Raw genomic sequence first — 12,313 nt, 5'->3', positions numbered from 1 at the left:
TGAGAAAGGAATAATCCTACTGGATACTGTATTTTAATATATAGATGTAATATCTAAAGCCTCCAGTGGAAAAATAAATGGTTGAGATAAAAACATGGTATGGAGAGTACCTTCCCAACAATGTATACTCTTTTAAACCATTATGGGGTTTTTTTTACTAACTATTGCCAATTCTTGGTATTATAATTCAAAATAAGAAACAAAATATTCAAGCAAAATCACATATAATTTACTTTTTAAAATAGCATTTCAATAAAATCATATGTTTTGGTAGAGTATTTCTCTAGCCATCTTTCATAAGAAAAGAGAAGGAAACGGGAAAGGTGAGTGCAGGTGGATATACATGTGAACTGCTATTACAGGAAGTGAACAGAGACCATTCCCCTCAAAGGAAGTAACATGAAAAAGGCACACAGTGTCATACTGAATGGCACTTTTAGGGAAAGCACAGGAGTCTCTCCAAACTACTATATGTAGATACTAGCACTGGCAGGAAGAAGGGGTCAGAAGGAAGCTGACAGCCACAGAGAAAAGGAATTTGTGAAATGCAAGAGCATTTGAATTTTATTTATCTTTAAGTGCCAGAAAACCAGTGACTTTAAAAACATATAGGAGGATAGCACAGATAATTCTGAAACCTAAATTCTGACCAGACTGAAAACAAAACCAGTCAATTGAACCAAGTATTATTATTTTCTACCTGTGACTTTCTCAGTGTTACATCTCTAAAGAGACACTGTATTTGCTATTTCAAATTTCACTCTTAAGGAAATCTAGCAAACTGAAGATGCTGCTCACATTTCTGTTGCCAGAAAAAAAACATGTAAGTTCTGAAGCTAGAAAAGTGACAGTTCAATCAGGAAATTTCAAGGAAAAAAAAGAAGAAAATTATAGTCCTACAGGCTCAAACTGAAACACTAATTAGAGATAACATATATCACAGAAGATAAAGGATTTGGTGAATGTGCCCTAAGTATTATAATTTAAGGTTAGTAAAGAAATTTGAAAGTGAAAAATCTACTATTAAAAGAACATTTGAATTGTTTAAACAATATCAGAAAGAAGTCTGAAAACTGCAAGAATGGCTTTCTGCATATTATGAAATCCAACATTCTTCTTTCAGGCTCCCATTCAGTCACAGCCACCACCACCAAATATCCCCCCCATCACACAGTTGCTTCCAAAACATCAAAGTTAATTCACCTGGTAACTGAAAGGATTACTGTCACTGGAAGTAAATGCACAGTAAAGCAATATTATTAAACACTAGATGAGAGATGCACATTAAAGTGCAGTACTAAATACCACAGAATTAGGTCCTATCAAATCTAATATGATGAAATTCTTAATGGATTTAATTGTTTTTTTGAAACACCTTTATAATATTTTTTGAGGCTATAGAACATAATTTCTTGGTAAGCCATCCAAGATACAAAATGTAAACATAGGTACTTAATGATTTTGACTGCATAAAATTATTTCTAACACCAAAAGCAACCATGGGACAAACTTGAAAGACTTATGGGCTGAGATAAATGAATCAGAAACAAATGGGGGGAGAAAATGCAAAAAACTACAAGAACACAGTAACACAGCACCCTAAAAAAAGACACTGGATATTAATTCTGTAAATTCTGATAAGTATCCCAACTAAACAATCTCTTATATCTAGAACAAAATACAAATGTTTTATAGTCACTTCAAATTGCCTTGAGAATCATATTACAAACTATTATTCTCATCCTAACATAATAGTCTCAATTTTAATAAAAAATATGATTATCCAGCCAATTATCTAATTAGACATATTTCATGATAGACATATTTACAATCAAAATCAAATTAGTCTCCAAAAGGCAAAATTCTATTACTTCTAAAGATACATCAATACAATACAGGCTAAAAAATGATTTCAAACAGAAGTATTGTAAGTTTTGAGCAACAACCACTGAGGTTAATACTTATACAAACTCCACAACTATGTATGATATTGCTCTCAAGTGCATCTGGATACATAAATTGTACTACAGTAAATGAAAATCAGTCCCATGGTGTAATCTCATAAGCAGAATTTGACAAATGAAGGCAGCCAGGTACAAAAAATGATATATGATCCCACTGATTTAACATTTAAAAAACACACAGGAAAAATTATACTGCTTAGGTGTGCATAATGAAATGGGAAAACAGTAAGAGATGCAAGGAGGTGAGAAGCATCCAGTCACAATAGTAAACAGCTCTAGGAAGATGGAGGAGGAATAACAGAAGGGGAAGAAATTGGTGGGTGGGGAGTAAAAAGTGCTGGCATTCTGTTACTTCTAGATCCAGTTGACACTTCACATGGAGTATTTTTTTTTTTTTGGTATCATTAATCTACAATTACATGAAGGACATTATGTTTACTAGGATCCCCCCTTCACCAAGTCCTCCCCACATCCCCATTCACAGTCACTGTCCATCTGCGTAGTAAGATGCTGTAAAATCACTACTTGTCTTCTCTGTGTTGCACAGCCCTCCCGGTGCCGCCAACATACTATACATGCTAATCATAATGCCCCCTTTCTTTTTCTCCCACCCTTATCCCTCCCTTCCCACCCATTCTCCCCAGTCCCTTTCCCTTTGGTAACTATTAGTCCATTCTTGGGTTCTGTGCTTCTGTTGCTGTTTTGTTCCTTCAGTTTTCTTTTGTTCTTATACTCCACATATGAGTGAAATCTTTGTACTTGTCTTTCTCTACCTGGCTTATTTCACTGAGCATAATACCCTCTAGCTCCATCCATGTTGTTGCGAATGGTAGGATTTGTTTTTTTCTTATGGCTGAATAATATTCCATTGTGTATATATACCACTTCTTCTTTATCCATTCATCTACTGATGGACATTTAGGTTGCTTCCATATCTTGGCTATTGTAAATAGTGCAGCGATAAACATAGGGGTGCATCTGTCTTTTTCAAACTGGAGTGCTGCATTCTTAGGGTAAATTCCTAGAAGTGGAATTCCTGGGTCAAATGGTATTTCTATTTTGAGCATTTTGAGGAACCTCCATAATGATTTCCACAATGGTTGAACTAATTTACATTCCAGCAGCAGTGTAGGAGGGTTCCCCTTTCTCCACAACCTCACCAACATTTGTTGTTGTTTCTCTTTTGGATGGTAGCCATCCTTACTGGTGTGAGATGATATCTCATTGTGGTTATAATTTGCATTTCTCTTATGACAAGCGATGTGGAGCATCTTTTCATGTGTCTGTTGGTCATCTGAATTTCTTCTTTAGAGAATTGTCTATTCAGCTCCTCTGTCCATTTTTTAATTGGATTATTTGCTTTTCGTTTGTTGAGGTGTGTGAGATCTTTATATATTTTGGATGTCAACCCTTTATCGGATCTGTCATTTATGAATATATTCTCCCATACGGTAGGGTACCTTTTTGTTCTATTGATGGTGTCCTTTGCTGTACAGAAGCTTTTCAGCTTGATATAGTCCCATTTGTTCATTTTTGCTGTTGTTTTCCTTGCCTGGGGAGATATGTTCAAGAAGAGGTCACTCATGTTTATGTCTAAGAGATTTTTGCCTATGTTTTCTTCTAAGAGTTTTATGGTTTCATGACTTACATTCAAGTCTTTGATCCATTTCAAATTTACTTTTGTGTATGGGGTTAGACAGTGATCCAGTTTCATTCTCCTACATGTAGCTGTCCAGTTGTGCCAGCACCATCTGTTGAAGAGACTGTCATTTCCCCACTGTATGTCCATGGCCCCTTTATCGAATATTAGTTGACCATATATGTTTGGGTTAATGTTTGGAGTCTCTATTCTGTTCCATTGCTCTGTGGCTCTGTTCTTGTGCCAGAACCAAATCGTCTTGATTACTGTCGCTTTGTAGTAGAGCTTGAAGTTGGGGAGTAAGATTCCCCCCACTTTATTCTTCCTTCTAAGGATTGCTTTAGCTATTTGGGGTCTTTGGTGTTTCCATATGAATTTTTGGACTATTTGTTCCAGTTCATTGAAGAATACTGTTGGTAGTTTGATAGGGATTGCATTGAATCTGTATATAGTTTTCGGCAGGATGGCCATTTTGACGATATTAATTCTTCCTAGCCAGGAGCATGGGATGAGTTTCCATTTGTTAGTGACCTCTTTAATTTCTCTTAAGAGTGTCTTATAGTTTTCAGGGTATAGGTCTTTCACTTCCTTGGTTAGGTTTATTCCTAGGTATTTTACTCTTTTTGATGCTACTGTGAATGGAATTGTCTTCCTGATTTCTCTTTCTATTAGTTTATTGTTAGTGTATAGGAAAGCCACAGATTTCTGTGTGTTAATTTTGTATCCTGCAACTTGGCTGAATTCCGATATTAGCTCTAGTAGCTTTGGAGTGGAGTCTTTAGAGTTTTTTATGTACAATATCATGTCATCTGCAAATAGTGACAGTTTAACTTCTTCTTTACCAATCTGGATTCCTTGTATTTCTTTGTTTTGTCTAATTGCCGTGGCTAGGACCTCCAGTACTATGCTGAGTAACAGTGGAGAGAGTGGGCATCCGTGTCTTGTTCCCGATCACAGAGGAAAAGCTTTCAGCTTCTCGCTGTTCAGTATGATGTTGGCTGTGGGTTTATCATAGATGGCCTTTATTGTGTTGAGGTACTTGCCCTCTATACCCACTTTGTTGAGAGTTTTTATCATGAATGGATGTTGAATTTTATCAAATACTTTTTCAGCATCTATGGAGATGATCACGTGGTTTTTGTCTTTCTTTTTGTTGATGTGGTGGATGATGTTGATGGATTTTCAAATGTTGTACCATTCTTGCATCCCTGGGATGAATCCCACTTGGTCATGGTGTATGATCCTCTTGATGTATTTTTGAATTCGGTTTGCTAATATTTTGTTGAGTACTTTTGCATCTACATTCATCAAGGATATTGGTCTGTGGTTTTCTTTTTTGGTGGGGTCTTTGCCTGGTTTTGGTATTAGGGTGATGTTGGCTTCAAAGAATGAGTTTGGGAGTATTCCCTCCTCTTCTGTTTTTTGGAAAACTTTAAGGAGAATGGGTATTATGTCTTCTCTGTATGTCTGATAAAATTCCGAGGTAAATCCATCTGGCCGGGGGTTTTGTTCTTTGGTAGTTTTTTGATTACCGCTTCAATTTCGTTGCTGGTAATTGGTCTGTTTAGATTTTCTGTTTCTCTCTGGGTCAGTCTTGGAAGGTTGTATTTTTCTAGGAAGTTGTCCGTTTCTCCTAGGTTTCCCAGCTTGTCAGTATATAGGTTTTCATAGTACTCTCTAATAATTCTTTGTATTTCTGTGGGGTCCGTCGTGATTTTTCCTTTCTCATTTCTGATTCTGTTGATTTGTGTTGACTCTCTTTTCCTCTTAATAAGTCTGGCTAGAGGCTTATCTATTTTGTTTATTTTCTCGAAGAACCAGCTCTTGGTTTCATTGATTTTTGCTATTGTTTTATTCTTCTCAATTTTATTTATTTCTTCTCTGATCTCTATCATGTCCCTCCTTCTGCTGACCTTAGGCCTCATTTGTTCTTTTTCCAATTTCAATAATTGTGACATTAGACCATTCATTTGGGATTGTTCTTCCTTCTTTAAATATGCCTAGATTGCTATATACTTTCCTCTTACGACTGCTTTTGCTGTATCCCACAGTAGTTGGGGCTTTATGTTGTTGTCATTTGTTCCCATATATTGCTGGATTTCCATTTTGATTTGGTCATTGATCCATTGATTATTTAGGAGCGTGTTGTTAAGCCTCCATGTGTTTGTGAGCCTTTTTGCTTTCTTTGTACAATTTATTTCTAGTTTTATGCCTTTGTGGTCTGAAAAGTTGGTTGGTAGGATTTCAATGTTTTGGAATTTACTGAGGCTCTTTTTGTGGCCTAGTAGGTGGTCTATTCTGGAGAATGTTCCATGTGCACTTGAGAAGAATGTGTATCCTGTTGCTTTTGGATGTAGAGGTGTATAGATGTCTATTAGGTCCATCTGTTCTAGCATGTTGTTCAGTGCCTCTGTGTCCTTACTTATTTTGTCTGGTGGGTCTGTCCTTTGGAGTGAGTGGAGTGTTGAAGTCTCCCAGAATGAATGCATTGCATTCTATTTCCTACTTTAATTATCTTAGTATTTTTTTCACATATGTTGGTGCTCCTGTATTGGGTGCATATATATTTATAATGGTTATATCCTCTTGTTGGACTGAGCCCTTTATCATTATGTAATGTCCTTCTTTATCTTTTGTTACTTTCTTTATTTTGAAGTCTATTTTGTATGATACTAGTATTGCAACACCTGCTTTTTTCTCTCTGTTTGCATGAAATATCTTTTTCCATCCCTTGACTGTAAGTCTGTGCATGTCTTTGGGTTTGAGGTGAGTCTCTTGTAAGCAGCATATGGATGGGTCTTGCTTTTTTATCCATTCTATTACTCTTTGTCTTTTGATTGGTGCATTCAGTCCATTTACATTTAGGGTGATTATTGAAAGGTATGTACTTATTGCCATTGCAGGCTTTAAGTTTGTGGTTACCAAAGGTTCAAGGTTAGCTTCTTTACTATCTTACTAACTTAACTCGCTTATTGAGCTATTACAAACAAGGTCTGATGATTCTTTATTTCTCTCCCTTCTTACTCCTCCTCCTCCATTCTTCATATGTTGGGTGTTTTGTTCTGTGCTCTTTTTAGGAGTGCTCCCATCTAGAGCAGTCCCTTTAAGATATCCTGTAGAGGTGGTTTGTGGGAGGCAAATTCCCTCAACTTTTGCTTGTCTGGGAATTGTTTAATCCCTCCTTCATATTAAATGATAATCGTGCTGGATACAGTATTCTTGGTTTGAGGCCCTTCTGTTTCATTGCATTAAGTATATCATACCATTCTCTTCTGGCCTGTAGGGTTTCTGTTGAGAAGTCTGATGATAGCCTGATGGGTTTTCCTCTGTAGGTGACCTTTTTTTTTCTCTCTGGCTGCCTTTAATACTTTGTCCTTGTCTTTGATCTTTGCCATTTTAATTATTGTGTGTCTTGGTGTTGCCCTCCTTGGATCCCTTGTCATGGGAGTTCTGTGTACCTCTGTGGTCTGAGACGCCATTTCCTCCCCTATTTTGGGGAAGTTTTCAGCAATTATTTCTTCAAAGACACTTTCTATCCCTTTTTCTCTCTTCTTCTTCTTCTTCTTCTGGTACCCCTATAATGCGGATATTGTTCCTTTTCGATTGGTCACACAGTTCTCTTAAAATTCTTTCATTCCTGGAGATCCTTTTATCTCTCTCTGCATCAGCTTCTCTGCGTTCCTGTTCTCTGTTTTCTAGTCCATTAATGGTCTATTGCATCTCGTCCATTCTGTTTTGAAGTCCTTCCAGAGCTTGTTTTATTTCTGTATTCTCCCTCCTTAGGTCTTGCATATTTCTCTGCAAGTCCATCAGCATGGTTATGACTTTTGTTTTGAATTCTTTTTCAGGAAGACTGGCTAAATCTATCTCCCCAGGTTCCTTCTCAGGGGAAGATGTAGAAGATGTCGAAGCTGTCTGGGTTAGTCTTGTCTGGATCAAATTTTTTTTGCCTTTTCATGTTGACAGGTGCAGTGGTAGCTATTGACTCGTCTGTCAGCTGGGAGAGCCAAGACTCTTTCCACTTGGCTCCTGGCCTTTCTTTACTGGGACAACTGCGACCCCTAGTGGCTTGTGTTGGGCAATTGCGTGTAGACTGGGTCTCTGTATCTTGCCCGGCCGGTATGGAGGAAGCTCCCTGGCTGTGGGCGTGGCCAGCCTCAGGCTGATGCTCTGCTATGTCGGGGCCCCGGAGGGGTAATGGACAAGGGGCTGTTTGGCTGTTTACCTCCATCTCAGAGCTGTTGCCCAGGGGGTTAGTGCACCCGGAGTTCCCTGGAATTTCTAGCTGCTGAACTGTGACCCGGGATGCTTCCGTCCAGCTATGGGGTCCCTGTCCCTTTAAGACCTTCAAAAAGCACTCGCTTTTCTTGGTCACAGGGGCACCGGCTTCGGAACCCGCTCACAGGTCTTACTGTCCTGTTTCCCTAGTTTCCAGCACCCCACACATGCACTGTGTCTGCGCTCTGGTGCGGATGGCTGGGGCTGGGTGTTCAGCAGTCCTGGGCTCCCTCTCCCTCCCACTCTGCCTGGTCTTCTCCCACCGGGAGCTGGGGGGAGGGGCGCTTGGGTCCTGAGGGGCCGGAGCTTGTATCTTACCCCTTTCACCAGGTGCTGGGTTCTCGCAGGTGTGGATGTGGTCTGGCTGTTGTCCTGTGTCTTCTGGTCTCTCTTTTAGGATTAGTTGTATTTGTTGTATTTTCAAAATATATGTTTTTGGGAGGAGATTCCCACTGTCCTACTCACGCCGCCATCTTGGCTCCACCTCTCTGTTCACATGGAGTTCATTTGCTATAATGATTTTGACTACACATTTGTGTCCTAAGTACTTTTCTGCATGTGTATTTTAGTTTACAGTTTAAATTAAAAAGGCAAGAAGGAAGCAAATAAAACCACCAGTTATAGCAACAGTGGGTTCACAAAATCTTGATTGGAATGGAAGAATTATGTCCCTAAAGTCAACAGTTCCAGGGACAGCCACTTGATTTCTCAACCTCCTAACTGCAGCAGAGGTGGCAGTTCCTCTAGAAGCTAGGTTGGGTGGTTTAGTTCTGGGAGTCATTCCTGAAAGTTCACTCTAGTACCCATCCTTCCAACATCCCTTCCAAAGATTTTTAAGTACTTAATACTTTCTATTTATCATATCTAGAGTAGTTTCTCATAACAGCACATGAATCCTACCTAATGCGGTTTATCAAGAGACATTCAAGGAAAACCCCAAACTGTTATTTCCAATATGAAGTATTAACAGTACCAAAGTAAAAGGGCGAGACACTAACCATTAAATTAACCTGATACTTAACTGTCATTCCTAACAGATGTCTTCACCCAAGCATAAAACTGAATCTTTTACATTCTATGGAACTTATAAAACAAAAAGGGGTAGGAGAGTAAGGGCAAAGTGTAAAGGCAACAAGAGGAATGAAAAAGAAGAGTTTTTGTTACCTGGAGTCTTGTATTCATTTCTAAGAAATAAAAATTTTTCTTTGAGTCCACAAGGAATTCTACAGTTCCAGCAGAAGAATACTTCACTGCTTTTGCAAGAGATACAGCTTGTTCTCCCATTGCTCTTCGAGTCTCAGAATCCAGAAAAATGCTACAGATACAGAAAGAATAATCAACATTTTGAAAAACCAATTAATCTTTTGTGTGCATTACATAAAATTTTTCTTAATGTTTACTCAGATATGATCAGTTATTAAGATTGCATATATGCTAATAAATGTTTATTATGCATAACATGCTTAATAAATCAAGTTCAGATTTTTATGAAACTCATATTTGAACTTTGCATGTGATAGTGCAACTTCAATCAACTTAAAAGATATGCAACTACTTTAACCCAAGTAGCTGTTTTCAACAAGTAAAATTTAACCTATATATTCATAATTTCTCCAAGCTAAAATTGGGAGATGTGTCTTATGGAGAAAACAGGTGCATTAGATGAGCTTCATTTTAATGCATGTATTCTAGAGCTGCTGGCCAGGATTGTAAATTCAATGTTAATGAATCAACAATGCATATTAAGTAAGGTTTCTTTCAACAGAAACACACAAAGAACAAGGTTATTTTTTGATTAGTTGATGAAAACGTTCTGACTACAGGCTTGCAGGAACCTACCTCTATATTTCCTCTAGGAGCAATGCTTCCGTATTGACTAAATTCTGTATTCACAGTGACTTTATAGAACATAACTACCACAAGCAACAAGAGTCAACTATACACCTAATAAATCCTTAAAACTTTTGTTTCACAATACCAGAATCACCTTCCAGCAGGCCAGTAAAGCTGAAAAGTTTTCAATGAACCCTGAAAAGAACATTATTAGATCATTTCTGCATTTTCATATTTTGCTTCAATGCAAGAAAGTCTTTGAGAAACAATAAATATTGACTACTTTTCCATTTGTGGATTAAAATTATTCTCAAATGTGTAACACTTTGATGACATTCCATAAAATTTTTATTATAATAGCATAAGAAACTTGCACGTATCTGTTTTTTATGACTAACAATGACTAATATATAGCTTCTCTTGTTTTATGTATGCTGCATGTCCATTTTTCTACTAGGCGCACCCATTTTTTTTTAATTTTAAAGCAAATCCCAAATTAGGTATCACCTCATCTGTAAAAACTTATACATCTGTTCTATAAGAACTCTTTTGTAACATAATCACACTTTTAAAATTAACAAGAATTCCTTAACAGCATTTAACATCCAGTTAGTACACGAATTTCCCTGTCAAAATATCTTTTTTGCAGCTAATTTCTTTGAATCAGGATCCAAATAAGGTCCAGCTACTGGATTTCATTTGTTTTTATATCTTTACAATTCTTTAACTTGTAATGCCCACTTCCCTTTTTTTAAGCCATGAAATTTGATCATTTCCCTATCTCATTCTTCACACTCTGGGGTCAGCTGCATGCAACTCCATAGTGTCTCTTAACATCCATATTATATTTCTATTTTTGATAAACTTCTGGTTAGATGTAGAGCCTTGAACAGATTTCAGGTTGGATTGGTCAGGGAGAGGCAAGAATACTTCACAGGTGAAAGTATACTTCCTACCACTTCCCTTTTGGTGATGTTAGGATTAATCACTGGATTCAGGCATTATGAATCTTACTTACCTATTATAAATAACAGTTCTGCATCAACCTAACAGATATAGGCACAGATGACATTTCAACAATAACTAGCTATTGGAAGTGATAAAACAAAAAAGAAAACAGAATTTTAAGAGTGGTGTGTCAGAGACTATTCCTGTTCTCCCAGAATCCCTCATCCCTTTCTTCCACATGGCTAGAATTTTACCTGAGTACATGGTTACTTTAAGGAAGAAAGACATTTCCCAGCCTCCCTAGCAAAGTGCCTAACTTCAGATCAGCACCAAGTAATCAATACTGGCAGGTTTTATAACCATCCCTAAAGACACAGGTAGAACATTCCTTTTGCCTTTTCTTCTTCCTTCTCACATTCTGGTCCTGGGCACTGAGGTAGAGGGCCATGCCCAATATAGGCTGCAGAGGGCTGTTCTTCACAGCATGGTGGCTGGTTTTTAAGCATAAACGTCCCAAGAGATTGGAAGTGGAAGCTGGTCCTCTCATCAGGCCTGGGTGCAGTATCACTTCTACAGTGTCTATTGGTCAAGCAGTCAGCGCACAGAATCAAGGGGAGGGGACATAGGTCACTCCTCCCACTCTTCAGTAAAAGAAGTAGCAAAGGATTGAAAACGATGTTTTAAAATCACTTCAACATACCACATATTAAAAAACTAATGTTAACTGAAGTAGGATTTTATTTTTACCACTACCCTGACTGAAAATTCACTCATATTCATACCTACCCTTTTCAGAAACTATACATACATATCAAGGCATGCTGACCTTGCTGATTAAAGCTACAATCGGCTATATTCCTATTCTACAATGGCTATATTGCCTAGCTATTAATAACAATATACATTCAACTGGGGATTTTGAAGAATGAAGAGAAAACCAGAATATAAATAAACACCAACTGATTATCAAATTGGTAATGAAGTTCCATGAACTTGCTATACCAAACACATGAAAGGTGGCTTGGAGAAGTGCCCAAAGTAGTTTCGATAAATCAAGGAATTTCTAAGACTCAGGCACCAGAAGGCTTTTCATGGTAAGGTAAATCCTAGAAATTCAGGGCCAACTTTCTGAAACCTTCAGAATAAGGAAAAGTCTAGGAGGCACAGATCCCAGAAATTCCACATGCCCAGGAACACCAGCAGGGTCTGTATTACCTAGAAGCCTGTGGAAGTCATAGTTGGAAATCCACCCAACTCTCTTTCCTCTAGTAAAACACCAAATTCTTTTTCAAGGATTCTCTCACTTTCATGCACTGAAGTACTGAATGAAGAAGATGAAGTAGCAAATTCTTAATTATAAAAATGTACATTAACAGATTCTCCCATGACTATGCAGTTTTAGCCACTAAAATGGGAAAGGAAAGTAAAGAAGAAACGTATGAACTCAGCCTATTACAACGCTCCCCGGGACGGACTCTTACCTTGGTGCCTCCTCTACCACCTTCTGATTTCTCCGCTGGACTGAGCACTCTCTTTCATTGAGCCACAAAGCATTGCCATGTTGATCAGCTAAAACCTGAAAGAGCACAGCACTTGAAAAATTGCATAGCCATACCTATAGACTATGAGCTCAGTTAACATTTTCTCCATC

At 37.9% G+C, this 12,313-nt stretch overlaps 1 protein-coding gene across 6 annotated transcripts in view; it reads right to left on the bottom strand.

Annotated features, from left to right (window-relative positions):
* PCCA (propionyl-CoA carboxylase subunit alpha) overlaps nt 1-12,313 on the bottom strand; it is a 358,555-nt gene that overhangs the window by 196,664 nt on the left and 149,578 nt on the right. For all 6 annotated transcript variants that reach the window (XM_036893600.2, XM_036893604.2, XM_057494481.1 and 3 more), the window contains 2 exons: nt 12,144-12,238; nt 9,046-9,196 (listed from right to left, as the gene is read on the bottom strand). In XM_036893600.2, the coding sequence (XP_036749495.2) occupies nt 9,046-9,196; nt 12,144-12,238 (246 nt within the window). The remainder of the gene's footprint in view (nt 1-9,045; nt 9,197-12,143; nt 12,239-12,313) is intronic.

This window comes from Manis pentadactyla, chromosome 17, assembly GCF_030020395.1.
Source record: "Manis pentadactyla isolate mManPen7 chromosome 17, mManPen7.hap1, whole genome shotgun sequence".
Classification (NCBI taxonomy): domain Eukaryota; kingdom Metazoa; phylum Chordata; class Mammalia; order Pholidota; family Manidae; genus Manis; species Manis pentadactyla.
This window is presented reverse-complemented; position numbering and strand designations above follow the sequence as displayed.